Source organism: Neofelis nebulosa, chromosome X, assembly GCF_028018385.1.
Source record: "Neofelis nebulosa isolate mNeoNeb1 chromosome X, mNeoNeb1.pri, whole genome shotgun sequence".
Taxonomy (NCBI): domain Eukaryota; kingdom Metazoa; phylum Chordata; class Mammalia; order Carnivora; family Felidae; genus Neofelis; species Neofelis nebulosa.
Genome location: NC_080800.1, coordinates 14,180,453 through 14,200,644, shown reverse-complemented (window position 1 = coordinate 14,200,644; position 20,192 = coordinate 14,180,453). Strand labels below are relative to the sequence as shown.

Genomic DNA, 20,192 nt, shown 5'->3' with positions numbered 1-20,192 from the left:
TTTTGAAAATTTTGTTTTTTTAAATGTAATTCTGTCCCTCCTACCCCCGCCACAGACGTTGACTCTATCCTAGGTGTGCAAGTCATTGTTGAAATTCGAAGGTGGACAGGGGGCGGGGTCTTAGTTTTGGAGGTTTGGTACAAACAAGGGAAAAGTTATTTTAGGAAGTTGTTACCTCGTGGATAGGTGGTACAGACCCTGGAGCCGGATTTACTGGGGTTGGATCCCAGCCCCAACACTTAGTTGCTTCAAGGCTTGGGGCGAGTTAAGTAATGGCCCTGTGCTTGCGCTTTCGCATCTGTAAAATGGGCACAGTGTGGGGAGTACATGAGTTTGAGTAAGCAAAGCACTTTGAACGCTATCTGGCACATAAACTTGCTATGTAATAAAGGATACGTGACATTATTTAGTGGCATATTATCATATGTAGATTGAGGCTGCCCATCTTCAGAAGGAGGCACAGTCTGAGGCACCTGGGTGGCTCATTTGGTTAAGGGTCTGACTTTTGATTTCTGCTCTCATAGCAGAAATAGTCTCATAGTTCCTTAGTTCGGGCTCTGTGCTGTTAGCACAGATTCTCTCCTTGCCCTTCCCCTCCCCTGCTCGCTCTCTTGCTCTCTCTCAAGATAAACCTTAAAAAAAAACCAAAAAGGCACAGTCTGAGTAACAGTCAGAAGCAAAGCAGGTGAGTATTTTAAAGTAAAGCCATAAATCTTTTCTTGGCTCACAGAGGAGCTACAAGTATAGTATATATTGGAATTGTATTCTTTCAAATACAAAACGAGATTAGAGGGATGTCTGGCTGGCTCAGCCAGTAGAGTGTGAGACTATTGATCTCGGGCTTGTGAATTGGAGCCTAGCAGCCCCAAGTGTAGAGATTTAAAAAATCTAGGGGCACCTGGGTGGCTCAGTTGGTTAAGCATTGGACTCTTGATCTCAACTCAGGTCATGATCTCACCAACCGTGAGATCGAGCCCACTCATTGGGCTCTGTGCTGACAGCGTGGAGCCTGCTAGGGATTCTCTCTGCCCCTCCCCTGCTCGCTCACTCTCAAATAAACTTAAATAAAAAATAAAATTTAAAAATCTAAGAGACCAAAACATGATTAGAGCCCATTATACAGTATTTATTATTATTATTATTATTATTACTATTTTGCTCCTACTTTTGCTATAGCAGTTCCCTTCCTTTATGTCCAGTTTGAATAAAACACTTGGAGTTTGTGAAACCCCAAGAATACAATTACATAATCCAAGGGAAACTGGTTGTTTAATTGCAGTCACGTTTATTTGCAGTTTCTATACACACTTTCTAGGTAATCAAACTTTTCTGGTACATTTTTTTGAGAGGGGTTCACAATGAAACTGTCACCATTTTTACTAAAAATAAATACAAGACTTAAAGTGTTGCACAGCTCTAAAATATACAAAGGCTTGAATTGAATGTAAACGTTGAAAACATCTTACAAAAGAAACCATTTCTGCAACAATTTAAAAAGTTCATATTTACAAATATTACAAAAATACAAAATGGATGCAAGTCCATAAACCATTGTCTTTTTGGCCAGCATGAACTGGTTCTAGTACCAAAATAGTTACACTGTAACCTTCTTTATAGTTTTAAATCTTTGTCGTCATCTAGTTCTCTAAGTCGGCCGTCACTGCAGCAAATCGACTCACTCACTGACCTTTGGCAAGAGCAAACCGTGTGTTTTGTTTGCAACAACTAGTCCATGTCCTCTACTTAGCCAAAAAAAAAAAAAAAAAAAAGGAAAAAAATTTCCCCCACACAACATAGACATGTTGTATAAACATAAAAGAACAAAAAATTAGCATCAGTGCAAACAACAGAAGAAAAGTTTGGATTGATGTTTTTCACGATACCTAATGTGTGTACCCTGCTTCAAAACGGCAGTGATGTTGAAGACAGCCCTCTAATTCTTGGTTTTATATGCTATGTAATAAAGCCATGTAGAATATTCCAGATTACTAAGGAATTTCTTACTATTTTTTTTTAAACTCAGTTTGTTGCTCAATACTCTTTCCACAGTGAATTTAAAATCCATCATTATTTGGGTTTTTTTTTTAATCTATGAAATATAAAATAGAGAAACTCTGCTATAGATTTTTAGAGTAAACAAAATAAGTAAAACTATATTATAAGGGTTAGTTCTGTGATCATTACATATAGAAGGAATCTTATTGCCTCACAATTCAAGTCAGTATGTATTTTAAAAAATATATGGTACCATTACTTAAATTGATGTCAATAATAAAAAGGTGACATTTATTAAAGCCAATTCATGTGTTTCCTATCCAAGATTTAGAATCACTTTTAAAGCCCACATACCTTTCTTTACGCTTAAAAAACCCCTGACTACACAAAAGCCATACTGCAAACGAACTGCTTTTATGAAAATTACAAAAGATCACCTACTGTGACTGGAAATGACGGTTTCTTATCGCATTTGTCTAAAAACATTATTTTTTAAAATTTTGCCAAGTGTACTTTTCAAAGCATGAGAAAAAGTTATTCATGTTCCCATGTGGTGTCAAACCATGCTGGTTTTCTTGATTAATGGGTTCCAATGACAAGTGATGGTCCATTTTTTCAAACCCCCAAACATTTTTCTTTTAGTAAAAAGTATAACACTTTGTAAATGTTCAAATGTACCCTTTACCAGGTAGCTTATCTATCCCAGCACAAACACCCACACCCACACACACATACGTTCTCCCTCCTCTACCCCGCCACCCCCCAGCACCCATTTTACACACAAGGATGACAAGAAATTAAGAAATACTATTTGATAGTGAAAACAAATAGTAGAAGCCAGACATTTTTTTCTTTACAAACAAACAAAAAGCCAACAGCAATCAGATTCTCTAATTTTCAATCTGTAACATCTTAGAAAGTGTTTCTATCGAAAGACAGCATCTTCTTAGACCAGGCTTTCTCCTTCATATTGTATGAATTAAACCAAAGCCACAAACCCCCTTTCACACATCCTACTTTCCCAAATACCACTTGCATAAACTTAAAGCCAGCTGCTTATCAATTTTTCCGTAACTCTGGTCTGTTCTATCATTCTAATTACATTCTATTCATTTATAGGCCATATCCCTTCTTAGTTCTCTCTACATTCTACCTTGTCCCAATCAAAACATATTCTAAGTACATAGCTGCTTATATTTCTGACAAAGCATTTCAAACATTAGTATCATTTCATGTTAAAATCAGAGGTGTAAGAACCATTTGCAGATTTCAACTTGTAACTACTTTTTTTTCAGCTTTAAGACAAGAAAATTCAAGTAATTTCAAGTAATTCAGCTTGTTTCCCTGCCTTCATTTTATCAGAGCACTCGCCCTGACATTTCCTTTCCCACCCACCACCCCTCCCCTTTCGCCATCAAGCAGATACAGTAAAATCAGACAAAAACTCATTTGTATGTAGTGTTGTGAACCAGAGCTGTTCCCCATTCCCAGTTTAACAGCGAATATAAATAATGCATATACACATACCTATTTCCCAACTATATTGTTCACAGTGTCATTTCTGTTACTTTTTAGGTAGCGTGAATCTCATCAGCACAGAGAGAAAGCTTCACTGAAAACTCATTGCAGGTACTTACTGATAAGTCAATAGCTCTGTGGCATGCTTATGTTTTATTTTTGTTAGTTAAAGAACCTGGGGCTAATTGCTACACTGTTTAAGGAGTTTATAGTCATCAGATTATGACTGTTTATGCCCCCAGTAGCCTAATATAAAACATAACCTAAAATTAAGTATTGTTTTCCCTATTCATTCTCTTTAAAGCAATCCATTGAAAAACTAAAAGTCTAAAAGACACTGTCAGATGCTGTTCTTCGGGGCTTTGTGTTGAGAATGATTCTTCTCATTGATTAAAAAAAAAAAAAATCAAAAGCATGCTTTCCATTCTGTCCCAATTACCACATGGTAAATCATAGCCATGTGTTACTATTTGCTTGTTTGGTGCTGCAATTTGTCACAAAAATGGTTAGGTCTGAATTCATTACTTTAAATTAATCACGTTTCAGTATATGACCTCAAGATTTCCTTTATTTCACCAGTTTAAAATTCATAACTGAGGTTTATCACTCAGAAAATCATATTGGTGGACATTTAAATATGGTATTTGATATGAAAATGGTATTCACAGAATACAATTATTACAGTTTATTTCTTGTGTTTTTTAAACAGTTGGTGTGTAGTAGATAATTGGCCACATGTCCACTCGTCATTGATAAATCTATTTACACATTTTTATCAAAAATATGGTATTTACATGTGTGTAGTTCTTTCTTCTAAATTTTGCTGTAGTTCATTTTAATGTAAAAAAATACCAAACCTCCAGAGTAATTTCATCTTCTTAAGAATTATGACAGTGAGGGCTTTGTTTTTTGAATAGGCAGCTCTGGGAAAACTTTTTCTAGGTTTCATGAAAAGCAGACATCTTCAAATTCTGTATTATAAAAGGAATGAGATTGGGTAAATCAAACTATACTAAAGAAAAATATGAAAGACGGTGCAGCTACTTAAAAACATGGAAAATAATCAAGAAAGACCAAACCAGCTTCCATTTCCCCAGCGAATGTTTAGGAATTCATTGGGAAGCAGCAATGGTGCCTGATGGTGCCCCGTGGTGCGCCGACACCCACCCCCCCCTCCCGCCCCCCAGTCCTCCGCACCGGTCCTGCGTCCTCTTAGGACCAAGGGCTCTGGCCTCTGCCAGCCAGCCTGGCCCGGGCCACCTAGGTGGAGCTCTGGGAGGACCGGTCGTCGTGGGGACTCCCGTCAGAATTTTCTGTCTCTCCCTCGGAGATGGCCTGCATGGGCGCGTTGTAGAGCCTGCAGCGGACGCTGTAGCGGCTGCTGCTGGCCGCGGGGGGCGCTCGGGAGCGCCCGACCCTTGCGGATGCTGAGGTGGCAAAGTTCTTGGAGGAGAAGCCTTCTGCGTTCACTCTTGGGGAGCATGGAGACAGCGGGGACAACACCTCGGCTCCAGGGGCCCCCTGATGGGCCTCATGGGCGCTCTGCGGGGACTCCGCCGGGAGCTCCCCCGGGGGTTTGGGCAGGATGGGGCTCTTGAGGATCTCAGTAGCAGACATGCGGTAACTGGAATCCGAGCGGCTTCCTTTCTTGAGCAGCAGCAGCTTAAACTCTTCGTTCGATGTGTTGGACTTTTTGGCGTTTCGGTAGATGAGGCCGGGAGACCTCTGGCTGTTTGGCGTGGTCACGCTGCTGTTGGGCGAAGTGACAGAACCGGCTCCGGCGCTGCCGCTGCCAAGAGCAGCTCTCGATTTGCTTCGAGCAGACATATCCCCAGAATCTTTTCTTCCAAGGACTTTCCTCTTGGACCTTTCGAGAAAAGGAAAAATCTCAGTCCGTGTGGCTTTGTATGAAACTAAAATCATTAAGGCATATTCGTGCCCCTCCTTGAAGACCGCCTCGGTGCACCCAAGCTGACCGGGTAGCAAGCGTCAGGGGAATGGACATGAGGACGGAGATGTGGTCCTTGCCCCGATAGCACTCACAGCCTGAGGGAGACTTTCCGATAGCCAGTGGGCGTGAACTGGTTCTAGAAATGACCATTTCACATAATGACTACTGTGGAGACTAGGGGATGTAGAGGAGGACCTATCGGGATGTTTTGCACGAGTGTAAGAAAATACTGCTGCCTGACTTCCGGTTAGAGGGTAGGCAGTGAAGGACTCTGGCTTTCTCTTGTTAAATCTGTCTCTTCACCACAGATAAAATGATCAGAGGTCTGGGGTTGGTTTCCAGGGAAATACCAGGAGAGCCAAGCGGGTGGAGGTGTGGATGGGACAGGATTAGCTAGAGGTTGATGGTTGATAGGCTTGGGTGATGGGTGTGAGTGGGGTGGAGGAGATGATACCATTCTGTCTCCTTTTTACATTTTCTGTACAAAGAAATTTCTTACGTGACTTTTTAAATAAATCAATCCCGTTTGGGCTGTAAATACAATTTTCCATAGCTGCTTGGTAACATCAGCACTGTATAAGTCAGTAAGCCAACTTTCTGTGCACAGCTGAAAACCTAGACCACCTCTGGAGCTCTACATACTCTCACAAAAACGAGGTTATTCCTCTCACTGTGCTGTACATAAATAATTAAACCCTACACAAATGCAAATCTTAAGATTACCAAGCTCAGAAAGTCTACCAAACCTAGGCATCCATCATCATATTATTTCTCTTGATAATAGTGTAAATTTAGCGAATCTTCAGCACGATTCAGTTCACTGATAAATAGTGGCAACATGCTCTTTCGCCAGCCTAAAAATCCATAGGATAGAGAAAATGTCAACTTTACTGTTGGAGACCAGCTTCATTTTGGTTCGCCCAAACCTTCCTGGTTGTTATGTTGCACATGCCAGTATCCAGCACTGCCAACAGGGGAGGGGTTTCAAACTAATGCTTGTTTGTAGCATCTACCGTATTCTAGACGCTAAAATGTTATCTTAGCGTCAAAACTGAACATGTGAGCTATAGGTATCTCCACCAACAGTAAGGAATAGGTAGAGAGGTCTTAACTGACAAGACTGGTCAGGAAGTAGCGGTGCTTAGACTCCATTCCAGATGCTTTTGACTCCGCTACTTACATTCTGTCCACTATTCCAGATACTAACATTTGGTCCTGTGGGGTAAGAACTCGGCTCTTTAACTTATATAGCATTTTATTAACTGGTCCTAAGATAAAGTGGGGAAGGGAAATATAATTGGAGCTTAGCCTACACATGGAGCAAAGAAAACATAAACTGATGATTCTTCATTCTCTGAGTGGAAAGGTGTGCCTGCTAAAGGAATAGCCACACAGAAGGCATTTCTGACTGACTCCTTTAAAAAAAGTTGAAGAGTGATGCTCCTTCTTTATGAGAAAACCACATCAACGGAAAACTCAAGTTCCCTTAAAAACTAGAATTCCAGGGGAAATGATGGTAAGCTGCTTGCAAAAAAACTTGCTTCAAAAAATACAATTTCATAAGGTACAAGAGACAGTCCCCAAGTTTTGTCCTTTGGGAGTCCCATCTAGGTCACGGAGGCCTAGTGGAAGACGGCGGTCGTGGTTGTGAAAGGAGTAGGCACATCAGGATTGGATAGCTCAGTCTGATGTGGGCTCGCTTTCCAAGCACTAGTTCCCGCTCTGTCCATCGGTCACAAGTTGTAAGGAGTATATATTCTTGCACACATGGCTCTTGATCGCAGGTGGCAGGTGAGAGAATGTGAATGGGCAACATGGATGCAACATGGACGCAACAGTGTCTTAGAAAAACAGCCCAGAGGACATTCTCTGTTCGTGGGATTTGGAGCACTAATTTTAGAGAAGGCCAGTGTTATTAAAGACATTTAAGTTTTAGGAAGATAGGGAAAAAAGGGAGCAGTGATTAGTTCTGAACTATGAAATGGGCAAGTTTATACACTCTCTTGTCTCCAACTTGGGTTCTGTCTAGTGAATCAACTTGCATTGGTCTCTGCTAGTGTAGGATTACAGCTGTGAGCATATTTTTTTTTTTTTTTGGCTCAAGAAATTATTTTCAGTCCAAGATGACAGTAGCGTTTGAGCTTTCACTCTAAGTTACTTAACCATAAATTGTTTTCAAATGAGAACTTGTTCTAGAATGTCTTTCCTATGGAAAAAACATCTCCCTTCAGCAGTTCTTATGAAAGTCTCTCAGTTGAGGTCAAGCTATATATAAAGGCTTGCATTGTCCCGCACAAATGTCAATCTGTCACTTTGACTTGGAAAAACAATTTTTCTTTGCTTTTTTGCTGAATGTATCACAAGTACACAAGGCTTTCCCATATTTGCATTTCATGAGATGCACTATAAAAAGGAAAACTTTCGGTATTGTTGCCTCACCTGTGAAAAAAGGAAAACTTTTGGTATTGTTGCCTCACCTGTGAATGACTGCAAATAAATCCTCAGTTGTACGAGGTTTGTTTGGAGACACGAACACACCTTCTGCTTCAGCCTGAGAGTCTTCACTGAGTGGCGAAATCATAGAGTCATCACTCGGTGACGATTCTTAAATTAAGAAAAAAAACCACATCTTTAGGAGGAAGGTACCAGGCATGCTGCTGTGTTTCAGTGACTTGTGGAATAAATGAACAACAGTTACCTTACTGCTGTTTTTAAAAAGATGTCTGTCACAGCTCAGTCCCTCAATAACAAAAACTTTTTATCTCAATTGTTGTAATAAGTAAAAAAAAAACAAAAAACAAAAAACAGTGGAGGGAAACCAACCCCCAGGGTGGTGCTATGTCACAGGGAACATAAGAAAGGAAAAACTTAAGGAAGTGCCACGAGACACCTTTCCATTGTGACAAAGGTATCAACGACTGACCTTTCAGTGAAACCTCCTCCATACTTCCTTGGGTGTCCTCTGCTCCGCTGTTATCAGAGGCACTTTTGGCTGAAATACCTGAAGCGATATTTTCCTTCTCGGAACGTTTTTCAGGGCATGGATTTGCAGTTGATACCTCTGCTTCGTAGCTGATATTCCCAGGCACTTGGTCATGGTGGCGGCTCGTCCCCAGTTGCTGCTTAAGTTGATTGCTTATGTCTGTGGGTCTGGTTGGTGTGTCCGACTGAGATGTGAGCACATCTGCAGACTCCAGGCGAGCAGCTTCCTCTCCACCTGCAGAGGATGCCTTCTGCGCCTGTGCCGGGGCTTCATCTGCACCAGCTCCATATTGGAGTGTTTTACCATCCACATCACTTAGGCGGGCCACAGAGACCCTCTGGAATCCTTCTGTGGGAAAGTCACAAGTTTTACTTGGTGTGTTTTCTGGAATGGGCTCACTCTCCATAGGTATTGGGTCTCTTGTGACACTTGACTCTAGAAGATTGCTACCAGCTGAGGTAACTGTTTCTGGGTCACAATGATTCTTTACATCAAAAGTACGTTTTTTCTCTAGCTGTAGTTTATCTGGTCCCATCTCAAGTGCAGAGGAGTCTAAAAAGGACAGTATGGTGTCTTCAGTGGAGTACTGACGTGATACTGATTTCTTAGCCATATGTGGCTTCGTCTTGCCTGGCGACAGGGCAGCCATTGCGAGAGCATTGTCCTCTAAGTAGGGGAGATCTGTATTGTTGCCTTCTTTCTGTTTAGCTTCTTCAGACTTACTGATGGACCTAAGGTTCACAGATTTCAGGACTGTCGGTGTAATTGCAAGGGATGGTGGAGGATTGGACTTGAGTGTTTCTCCTACTGGGTTCTGCTTATTATGACTAAACACATGCAGTGGGTGACGGTGGTGGAATGGTTTATTCAAGACACTATGAAGAGCACTTAGGTCAAGATGGGTGGGAGGTATAATTGGAAGTTCAAGGTCTTTACTCAGTGACAGAGCTCCATCTTTTAAAGAGGGTTGCTGTAGTGAGGATTTCCTTTCTGGGACTTTCGGTTTTCTTTTGCTACCTCCAGGAGACAGTGGACCAGAAAAGAAAGCTGTAGGGAAAGAGGAGGTTGGTGTTTCAGACTGGCTCGAGTAGCCACTTGATGGGGATGCCAAGCCGGCCAGCTTTTCTGGTGAAGCCAGTTTAAACTCATTGTCAACAGAAGGAAGGGATGGGGTGGTGGCTCTTGATTCTGACTGGGATGTTTGGGACTCAGAGCTCTCTGGAGATTTGATGCATTCGATAACTGTGGTACCCGTAGCAGTGCTTGAATTAGATAAAGATCTGTAAGGATCGTTTGTTTTCAAGTCATTTAGAAGCCAGAGATCTGCATAGTGAGTTGAGTCAGCACCTTCATCTTTGAATGGTGGAATATCTGAAGTGTCTAACTGAGGTTCCTTAATACCATGTTCACTCTGATTCATCCAAGGAGATTCCTGCTTGGCGGGAAGGTTGGCATTTTCCATTCGAGAAGGCGTGTTGGAGAAATCAAGAGGCAGCTTCATTTCCCTGGAACTGTGAGGCAGGAGCTGGCCAGTGTTTATCTTTGGTTCTTTCTTCTCAGAAACGTCTGCATTTCCATCGGACTTCCTCAGTGATGAGCTCCGTTTAGGTGGGGTCGGCTTTGCCTTTGGTTTCCTGAAAGAGATGCTTGGTCTTCCCTGCCTCCTGTGGTCTAAGTAGTCCTGCCAGGCACAGTCCGGGAGAGTAGGAGGAACCCCCATGCCCTGGCCATTCTCTGGGCCCAGGGCTGCATAGTGACAGACATAACTCTTGTTACCTTTGAGGCCACAGTCAAAGTGCATGGAAGTGTAGTATCCTTCTGTGTCCACTGAAAAGTGAGAGCTAGTGTCTGCTTTGTCTGATGGAGACTTTTCCAGAAAGCTGTCGTAGGTAGCCATGCTTGTGAAGCTCGGGCAGCCCAGGCTGTCTGCCTTGGGGCGTTCAGGACTAAAATCCTGGCGGCAGGAGGCATCGTGATGGTGATGCAGGTAGTTCCACTCACTGTCACTTGTGTTGCTGTTGTTGGGGTCATCCAGCAGGTCGGCCACCGTGGAGGTAAAGGAGTTTGCCCGGTGGCCTCTCACTTTATCCAGGTGGTCGTTGTACTGCTCGGTCACGAAGACAGTGGCATCCTCGTTAGCGTGAGGGGCCGTGTTGAGGGACAACTCCGAGTCACAGTGTGAAGAGCCAGTGAGGGGAGGAGAAGCTGCAGGAGGAATCGTCTCTGAGGTCTGTGAGGGGCATGTGGAGCTGCTCCCACTCCAGTTGCCGCTGGATGACTGGTGCTCGTCCTTCTGGTCCATGTGGCTGCTGAGGAGGACGCCAGCCGTGGAGATGCAGTGGATGGGGCTCCCAAAGGTGTCCGAGTTGGAGGAGATGTCACAGCTGCCAGAATCGGCAGCCATTCGGGATAGACGCGACCTCCCTCTCTCATTTAACTTGTGCTGGGGGCTGTGAAGATGTTGAGAGCAAGCCAGGCCCAGAGCAGGCTGGCGTTCCTGTGCACTCGGGCTGCTGGGGGCGTCACTGCAATCATTAGTGTTTCTTTCTCGGTCACTCACGAAAGGCTCCCCCTCTTCATATGCTGAGGGTTTAGCACCAACTTTGGGCTCAGCATCCCCACCTCTGTTGCCCTCCCGGGGAAGGCTCCGAGATCTTGTGCGGCTGCTCACTGCTGTAGTAAACATGGCGTCGCCTTTGTCTGCCAACGCGGAGATGTTGCCGGCAGAATGAGAAAGGGAAGCTGCGATGCTCTGGCCCCTTTGAGCTCTGATTCTCCTTCTGGATGGAGCAGCAATCAGAATATCTTCGGTTTGGCACTCCGAGTCCCTGGTTCCAGACCTCCTGTTGACAGTGCTGGAAGGGTCTGGATGTGTGTGCACGATCACATTCCTCTCCCTGGCCACAGGGGATTCATCAGAATCTAGGGCACATGGACAGCACAGTGAGATATTGTATACCTCAGCAGGCTAACACACATTCTGAGAGATGCCCACAAATCTGGGTGCGGCATACTGGATCTTTCTCTTTGAGAAAAAACAAGCAGCACGTAAAATTAGGAGAAAGTTAAAAGGCTTTGGGGAATCTGCCCATTTGCCTCTCTGTGTCTCTGTCCCTCTCCCTCTCCCTCTCCCTCTCCCTCTCCCTCTCCCTCTCCCTCTCCCTCTCCCTCTCCCTCTCCCTCTCCCTCTCCCTCTCTCTCTCTACACACACACACATTTTCTTAGTGTATACTAAGAGAACATGTTCTTAGATCTTTTGTGAATTCTCTCTCTTCACTGTCAAATTATTTGCCCCAGTAAGTGATGACTATTTTTTTTTAAACTAAAGTTAAACTAAAGTGCATTTAGTCTTCTTGGCCACTATTCTTTTTTATTTTGTAATATATACTCAACAAAGTAAAACTCTTATAACTCATTATATGTAATAATAGAGATGCTACCCTAATAATAATAATAACAACAACAATAATAAAATGTAGGAAGAGATTCCTAAATACATGGAACAGAAAAAAAAAATAGAAAAAAAGTCATAAAGCATAACATGTTATCAGTATTCAATATTTAATTGAATATGCTTGAAATTTACCTTTTTAAAGTAGTTAATGCCATAAAAGTATATCTCTCTTCAAATAAAGGTATAATTTTTTAAAAATAATTTTTCACAGAATCTTGTTAGTTTTTATTCATTATTTCCATCTTAATAAAACTTTTAAAAAATTACCAAAATATTACATTTCAGCCATAAGACCTGAACATATATACCTAAATCCATAAGGTTAAAATCTTCATAGTCAAGGACAGAGATTCAAAAAGTAATACCACCAGCTTGCTGAACACAAAACAAGTACACACCATTTCAAAGCCTCTACAAGTTACCACACTGACTATTTTTAAGGAAGCTGATTAAAAGGCTGGCTTCCATTTCCCCTCCTTATAATCGCACCCAACAGAATGTTAACCATTAACAGTTTTATACCACACCTATTTCTTGTTGGACTCTTCTGGGGATACCCGAGATGGTTTTCCTCCTCCTCAGTTTTCGTCTCCGCTGTAGTACGGATTGTGAATGAACAAGAGAGCAGCGTATACTAGCCTCTCTGTCAAAACCAACTCCTGCAACCCACAAATAGGTCTCATTAGCCTTTAGAAATGGCAAACAAATTTTCATTTGCTTGGAACACAGTGATATTTATTGATTGGAAGTAAAGGAAGAGTTTGGATTAAGCCCGTGAATAAATATAAGGGAGCCCTTATTCAGCTCTTATTTAAATTACTCTGCGGTACATTAAGCTTTACTTCTAAATGCGGCTCTGCACAACAGCTTGCACTGCCAAGAGCAACAAGCAAAGAAGGAAAATCAAAAGAAAGAGGAGAGAAAAATAACATCAAAGAATCACTCTCACACAGAAACAGCTCCTTAAGGACTCACAACCTTTAGTTACTATTTACTGGGCTCTCTGATGCTGTCTTTGCAGAGTAGATCCAGAGCTAAGATGCTAACCCAAATTAGTTCAGCTAACATTTCCTGACCCATCTCTTCACTAAAAGCATCTTTGTGAGGTATCTTTTCCCTCTCTACCCACTACACTGCAACCCTACACACACACACACAAGCGCACACTCTTTCTGTGACGAGAAAGTAGCCTAAAGATTTGTTTTTAAATTCTCATGTAACTCTTTCTACTTTCTTCTACTGACCCAGTTGGACCCTTTTTGGTTTGGTACCAGGGTCTTATCAATATAAGAGGAAAGTACAAGGCAGTCCCCAGTTCTGTCCTTGAGTGGGTCTGCCTTCTCCATCAGGTGGAAATGAAGCTGGGAGTCCCAGTCTTTACAGTGAGTCTCTGTTTGCTTTTATAAATACAGGGGCCAGACCTTGATGCCTATTTGTTTCTCTTTCCATAATCACATCATTGCTACGCTACAGGCAGTCTTATCAAATCTAGAATGGTGAAGGAGGTGGTGAGGAACTCAAATTCCTGTCTGGCATAGGCATGCGCCATGGATTTGTCAGCGTGAGCTTTGCCTCAGAAAGTCATGATGCCAAAAGTGCTTTGGAATCTGGTTACCTCATCATTTATCCTGACTGTTAAGCATAGAGCACGATGGCATGTTAAACTTCGGCTCAGCTATATAATGAAGCACTCTGAGTTCTGCTTAGCATCACAGTGACAACAGTTTCTAGAACTCACTTTGAAAAAAGTCTGAGATATCACATGATGAATAATTACAATATTATTGGAGAATCTGTACTAACGGAATTTTCCTTTCTTAGCTCCAACCAAAAATTAAGATCCTTCATTCTACTCATACTAATTACAGGACGTCTGGCATACAGACACACTTTATGTTATATGGACGTCATTAGCAGCTTTCTCATTAAAGCTCTTAAAATCAGCATATAATCTAGGCTTTAGTCTGAGAGTTCCTGAAATAAAGCAGAAGGAAAGATCTTCCTTTTTCCTGAATCACAAGACCCATAATCAAAGAACTAAATTTGAAAACAAGATTTACTTACAGTGCTATGAAGAAAGCAGGTGGTGCTCAAATCGAATGTTCCCAGAATGGAAAGTTAGTTTAAGAGGATGCCAAAACGATGCATTTTGACATCTACCTAATCCAACCCATTTAGATTGTGGACATCAGATAAAGTACACATCCTTAGAACAATTTATCCTACAAGTTGAGTAGATCATTGGGAAAATTACTCCCACCTCATAACCAGCTGATCAACCAGAATTCTTGTTTTTCAGGAAGGAAATAACGTCTATCCCAGATACCTGTTCATCCTTTGCTCTCCACTTTCTGGGAGAGAAATCTCAGTGGGGTTAATAATAGCCATGTCCAAAATGCATCTCAAGCGACATGCAATTTTTAGTCCCATGGTACCAGGGAAAAAGTCAGTAATTATATGGCCGTTTGGAAAATTTCAATATGCAAATAAGTTAAAATATAACTATTACAGATGTTTAAAGAAAGCCCAGTGGATAGATCGTTTTATGTCTATCTTTGAAAGTTAGAATATGTCATAACATTATTTTACTTAAAGCTGAGATTACCTGGAACTTACAATTGCTGCAGGCAAACTTTTCAAGAAAAGTCCGTACAGGTTTACATTTGACTTAGACTAATTCACTCTCAATACACAAGAGGAGGAAAGCAGAGAGGAATGGAAGACAGGCTTGCTGGATCAGAATCGAATTCAGCCTTCATCTCTGAATACATATATTTTTAGGTCAGAAATCACCAAAATCGATGCAGAAGTCTAAACGATCTTTTAAATAAGCCTACCTTCATCCAGGGAAGCCTGAAAACAGATTTTATAGTTGGTCTACAGGATCATTACTTGCCGTTTGAGGGACCTGGGGTTTGCTGTTTTCTCTCTTGCTGGGCCATGCATCATTATCATATGATTAATCACTGCCGCTTTCTCCATTATTTCAGTCAGCTATGACCAAAGAGCTGTTTGGTGACTTTTTTCAAAAAGAAACTGTCCATCATTTACATAACAAGCGGCCCAGCAGAACGTATGCAAATTGATGTTCAAAACCTGACAAAAGCATATTGAACATCTTCTGGGTTGTATTCTGATGAAAAAGGTATTGCTTGTTTACAAAGCGGTGTTCTTAACTGGTACACCCAGAAGCACAGGTTTTGAACATATTTAAAACACAGAATATTCTGACCTGACTGCCCCTAAGAAAAGAACAGAACGTTACCAGTGACATTGATGGGAATAATGCAAGAAGAGATCACTTGGGCATCTTGTTTCATTTTCTCCTCTGGTGTTGGGAGAGGCAGTGCTTTGCTCCAGTTGGTCTGCTTGTCCAGTGTCGAGGGGATATTGTGTACTGGGTTTTTCGGCCTCTGCCCTAACGTGACATCTGTGTCTTCATCTTCTGGGGGATGGGACTGCAAATGAAGTACATTCAGACTTCGCCATCATGGTTTATATGTAAGCACACATATTAAGGAATTTCCCAGTTAAGAACAGTGAGGTCAGAAATAAGCTTTTAGATCAAAGGAAGAATTCCTAGAAATAGTAAGCACAACTAATCGAAAGTTATGATTTCAATAGTCAAGAGACACAGAAGAAAAAATGGGCTACATGAACATGCTTTTCAGGTCAAATGGAATTAAGAGGAGAGACAGGTAGCCATAAATCCCCAAACTTCAAACTGAAGAAAAATCTGAGTCTCTAATCTAGTGAGAAGTAGATTCTGGATATCTATCTCGCTGTATATTGCTACTGAAAGTCTTGAGAGCTCAAAATGACTGGGATCAAAGGGAGAAGATGATATAGATGCCTACGAAAAGGTTCAGAAAACGTGCCAGAAAACCTGGAGTCAGGAGACATTCCAGAACACATCACCTGGAAGGACAAAGCCTATCTTAATCTGAGAGGCTGGATTAAAACATAAGGAGTTAATTTTACTGCACGACAATGGCATTTGTGAATAACATTTGAAAAATGTAGTTTCACCAACGCTGCGTGCACATGGAAAAACAAATCCCCCCACTTACTACAGTGGAAAATACAAAAGCAGTTAATGGGGAGAGAGAGTCGAGAGGGCTTCTTTTTCAAATTCAGAATAGTAAAGGGCCTTAGCTGAGTTTCTTTCCGCTTTGCAGTGTGAAGCTTTTCTTCTAGCTGTTTAGTTAGAGGCCTTGACTTCTGTATGACATTTGAAAATTCTCCATCCAAACCCTTGATAGATATTAATATCGTCTACCTTTTACTTCAGGGCTGGGGTCCTAACCCAGATTATTAAAAAGGCTCCATTCCAATTTTGATTTCAGGGTTGGGTTCCTAAACCAGATTATCTTAAAAGACCCAGTTTTCACCACTGAACCTAGTTTTCTTTCTTTACGTAATTTGGAGGAAGGTGAGTGTATAAAATAAATACTTTTTCCTCTTATTCCAGTTAAGTTTTAATATTCTGTCCTAAAATCACAAAAAAATTTTTTTTCTCATCCTCATATTTGGAAGCATTGTGTCCTGTTGACTCAGGATTTCACATGCTGTCAAATTGTTCTCGGGTCCTCTTAAAGAGAAGATTCCAGAGCCACTCGTTTAAGTTAACCCCGCAGCATTTGCTTACCTTGTCAGAGGTATCTGCGAAACCCCCCAACACACCCAACAGGATATGATTGCCCGCCCCCCAGAAAAATATGTTCGCCATGAACATTTTAGTAAAACATCGCAACCTTCTTTCTCTCTTCAGCTTTTGTGCAGATTCCCAGCGAAGCGAATAGCTCAAATAAAGTTGGAGCACAAAAGACTTTGTTTCCTAGGTAACTTCCAAAAAGAAAAAAAAAGTTTGGTGCATGCAAAACGAGAGACAGAAAAAGAGGGAGAGCGAGCGAGCGAGCGAGCGAGAGCTGGAAAGAAACCCCCACCACCAGAGGCCACATTTCCTAGGCGATTCCTTCCTTGAATAACAATGGGCTGGGAAACAAAGAAAGAATAGTGACCTGACTACAGGCTCTGACCAGCAGCCAAAAGCACGTTTTATTTAACGGCGACAGGGATAACTGGCTGCCCGAGAATCCTTTTGTCCTCTTCTCTTTTTTTGATTTGAGAAGTTTCACAGTTCTGATAAATATAGGGCAAGTCGGAATTTCTTCCCTTCGAACTATAAAGTCCAGGAGTGGCATTAGGTGATGCGTGTCTTGAACAGAGCCTTAATTGCAATTTAGGGGGGAAAAGTAAGTGGGAAAGACAGCCAAGGACACTGCTGTCTAAATCATATTTTATTTAATTCAAGTTAGGAAAATATCACTCTTAAAGTGGAGTTAAAAGAGTACCTGTTAGTTAGAAACAACAGTTTGCCATAGTTAAAAGACAGAAGAAAGTGTCTGGAGAGAGTGGGATAGGGCTGTGATGGAATGTTCTCAGAACCAGTACCTTTCTACTCCATGGGGTCATGTGGCAACACTCAGTGGGGGAGGGCGAACGGGTGCTGTTAAACTATGAACATGAAATGCAAAAAAAGAAAAAATTAAAAACATGCACACAACATACAGTACACCCTGGTTAAGCCAAGTCTGTAATATCAGTGAATGAATGTATACTAGGATAGCTCCCTCCCTCCCTCCCTCCCTCTCTCTCTCTCCCTCCCTCCCTCCCTCCCTCCCTCCCCTTCCTTCCTTCCTTCCTTCTGAATACGTCCCTATTTTATGAGAAGTAGCATAAATAGCGGTTAAGAGCACAGACTCTGGAGCTAGACTGTCTGAGTTCAGATCCTGGTTCTACCACTTCTTTGCTTTGTGGCCGGAGACAAGTATTCAACCTTTCTAAGGTCAATTTCCTCATTTGGAAGATAGGGAGATAACAGCATCTATCTACCCTTCAGGATTCTTTTGAGGATTAAATGAGTAAATATACAGAACAGACTGAGAAGAATGTTGGCACTCAATAAGCTCTCTAAGTCCCTGTCAGCTACTACCACCACTACTGCTACTATTATTATTGTCCTTACCTTGTAGCCATGGCATATCTGTGACACTGTTTTTGCAAAATAGTGACTTTCCTTTAGCTCCCAATCCCAATTTGTTAATTTGGGAAATACTGAATTATTTTCCTTCCTTACAGTGAATTCATTTTCCTGTGAGCTCCTTGAAAGAAAATTCCCTGTGTGCAATGTCTTCCTCCAGGTTGCTTAAAATTTGCCTCTTCCTCATATTCATAGACTGTATTTGAAGACAAGACCAGGTTCAAGGACATGTGACAAGGCCCCACACTCAGGACACCAAGCTTTTTTGAGTAAGGGGCCCTACCTTTTCATTTTGCACCGGGCCCCACAAATTACGTAGCTGGTCCTATTTAGAGAATAATCAGGTAACTAGAATCCCCTTTTCAGGATCTACTGAGAAGGATGTTGAAACTCTTTTAAACTCTAAACCATGTCAGCTTTGGATTCAATTAGGCCTCTATTACAGCACTTTCCATATAGCGTTGCTTTAACATAACCTGAACTATCCCTGGATGTGTCTTTTTCTTCTGTTAGATTATGAGTTCCTAGGGGTCAGGAGCCATATTTGATTTTCTTTTCGGTCTTCCATGACGCCAGCAAAATGCCTCCTCACTGTAAGGGCTCAACAAATTATTTTGTGCCTTTGAATGATATGAGCCCTGTGTGTTCTAACACTGATGGGAAACCCAAAAACAGTAAGGATTGTGTTCAAGATATCAGGAGGAAGCAGACACCACAGAACCCACGGGTACTCACCATCTTAGTGCCGATAGGTGGAAGCAAATAGAGGAAACCACAAGCAGCGTTTGGTTCCATCAGAGGCTCAGTATTAATGTATTCCAGTTCTAACCTGTTCTTAAGCCTATGGCAGACATATGTTTTGGAGGTGGAACGCTCAAGGTCTAATTCTCTTCTAAGCTTCTAAATTTTAACTGACAGGGTTGCTCATTAATTTTTAAGCAAAGCAAATGCCATCTCCTCAGGCCCGGTTAACTTTGATCTCAGTGTTATTTAAGATAAATGATTTTTGTAGGGTCTATGGCTCCCTCATTGAAAATGATTATTTTGGGGTGCCTGGGTGGCTCAGTCAGTTGAACATCCAGCTTTGGCTCAGGTCATGATCTTGCGGTTCGTGAATTCGAGCCCTGCGTCGGGCTCTGTGCTGACAGCTCAGAGCCTGGAGCCTGCTTTGGATTCTGTGTCCCCTTCTCTCGCCTCACCCCCACCCCTGCTTGTGCTCTCTCTCTGTCTTTCAAAAATAAATAAACATAAAAATTTTTTTTAAATAAAAAAAAGGAAAACTGATTATTTTGACAGATGTGCTGTATGTGGCCTGAGTTCAAGCATTAACCTGGGTCTCTCCTAAGAATCAGTCACAGATAGTGATGTGCAGGTCTCAAGACGCTTGGGTATGCAAAATAGCAAACTCATGGAAGTAGGAAAAAGGGAGCCAGAAAACAAAGCCCACGTGGTAAAGGAACCTGTTTCCAAGAAACCAGAGGCTCCGGTGTCTCATGAAAGGATTTCAAAAAATTACACAGCAGGAAACTGCAGGGCATAACATATTAATGATATTAATATTAGTATGTTTGGTCATTTGCCTTAAATCTTCCAAGTTATCTCTCCTGTTGCTTATTTTTGCCAGGAGTGAGGGATGAGGAGTGGTTTTTATTTTTTCATCAGTTTTAGAAGCCCCTCCATCCCATTAAACAATCATGAGGTAACATCTGGAAGTGACTAAGGATGGCAAGTCCAGAGAGAGCTCAGTCCGTTCTGTTTTGGTCACCATGATGAAGTCAAGGTCTGTCTGTAATCTTTCACAGAAGATTGCTTCTCAGATAATCGGTCTCTCAGCTATTTTGATAGTAGCTCCGACCTCCAGCTTGTGAGGGCTGAAACTAGGTACTCTTGAGCTTGTGTGTGAAAGGACTGTGTTCTTTGGTTCCACCACCTGACTAAAGCACTCAAGTTCCTGCAGATGGTCTGTTGATTTAGGGTATTTAAGCTTATAATATTCAAATGGACTTTCGTTTTATTTCTGCCATGAAATTAGTAACTGCTTAAGGGTAGTGTTTTAAAGCATTCTCTCTCCTAGGTGTTTGGTCAAAGGAAGCGAGAGCGTTCTGATTATTTCTGATTAGATTTTTACATGGTGAATGCAGTAATCAGTTAATAGAATTTTCTTCTCAATTATTTAGGAAATAAAACTGAAAGAAAACTGTTACCTCAGCACATCTCTGTACGGCCCAGCATGCCTCTCCTTAATGG

General features: G+C 41.8%; 1 protein-coding gene across 4 annotated transcripts in view; it reads right to left on the bottom strand.

The window, feature by feature from the left end:
- Positions 1-1,265: 1,265 nt before the first annotated feature.
- Positions 1,266-20,192, bottom strand: part of NHS (NHS actin remodeling regulator) — a 342,975-nt gene continuing 324,048 nt past the window's right edge. For 2 of the 4 annotated variants that reach the window (XM_058713140.1, XM_058713142.1), the window contains exons 4-9: positions 17,357-17,419; positions 15,168-15,360; positions 12,430-12,561; positions 8,388-11,369; positions 7,942-8,068; positions 1,266-5,380 (exon numbers count right to left, since the gene is read on the bottom strand). In XM_058713140.1, the coding sequence (XP_058569123.1) occupies positions 4,774-5,380; positions 7,942-8,068; positions 8,388-11,369; positions 12,430-12,561; positions 15,168-15,360; positions 17,357-17,419 (4,104 nt within the window). In that variant the 3' untranslated portion in view covers positions 1,266-4,773. The other 2 variants (XM_058713143.1, XM_058713141.1) reach the window with 2 other exon arrangements.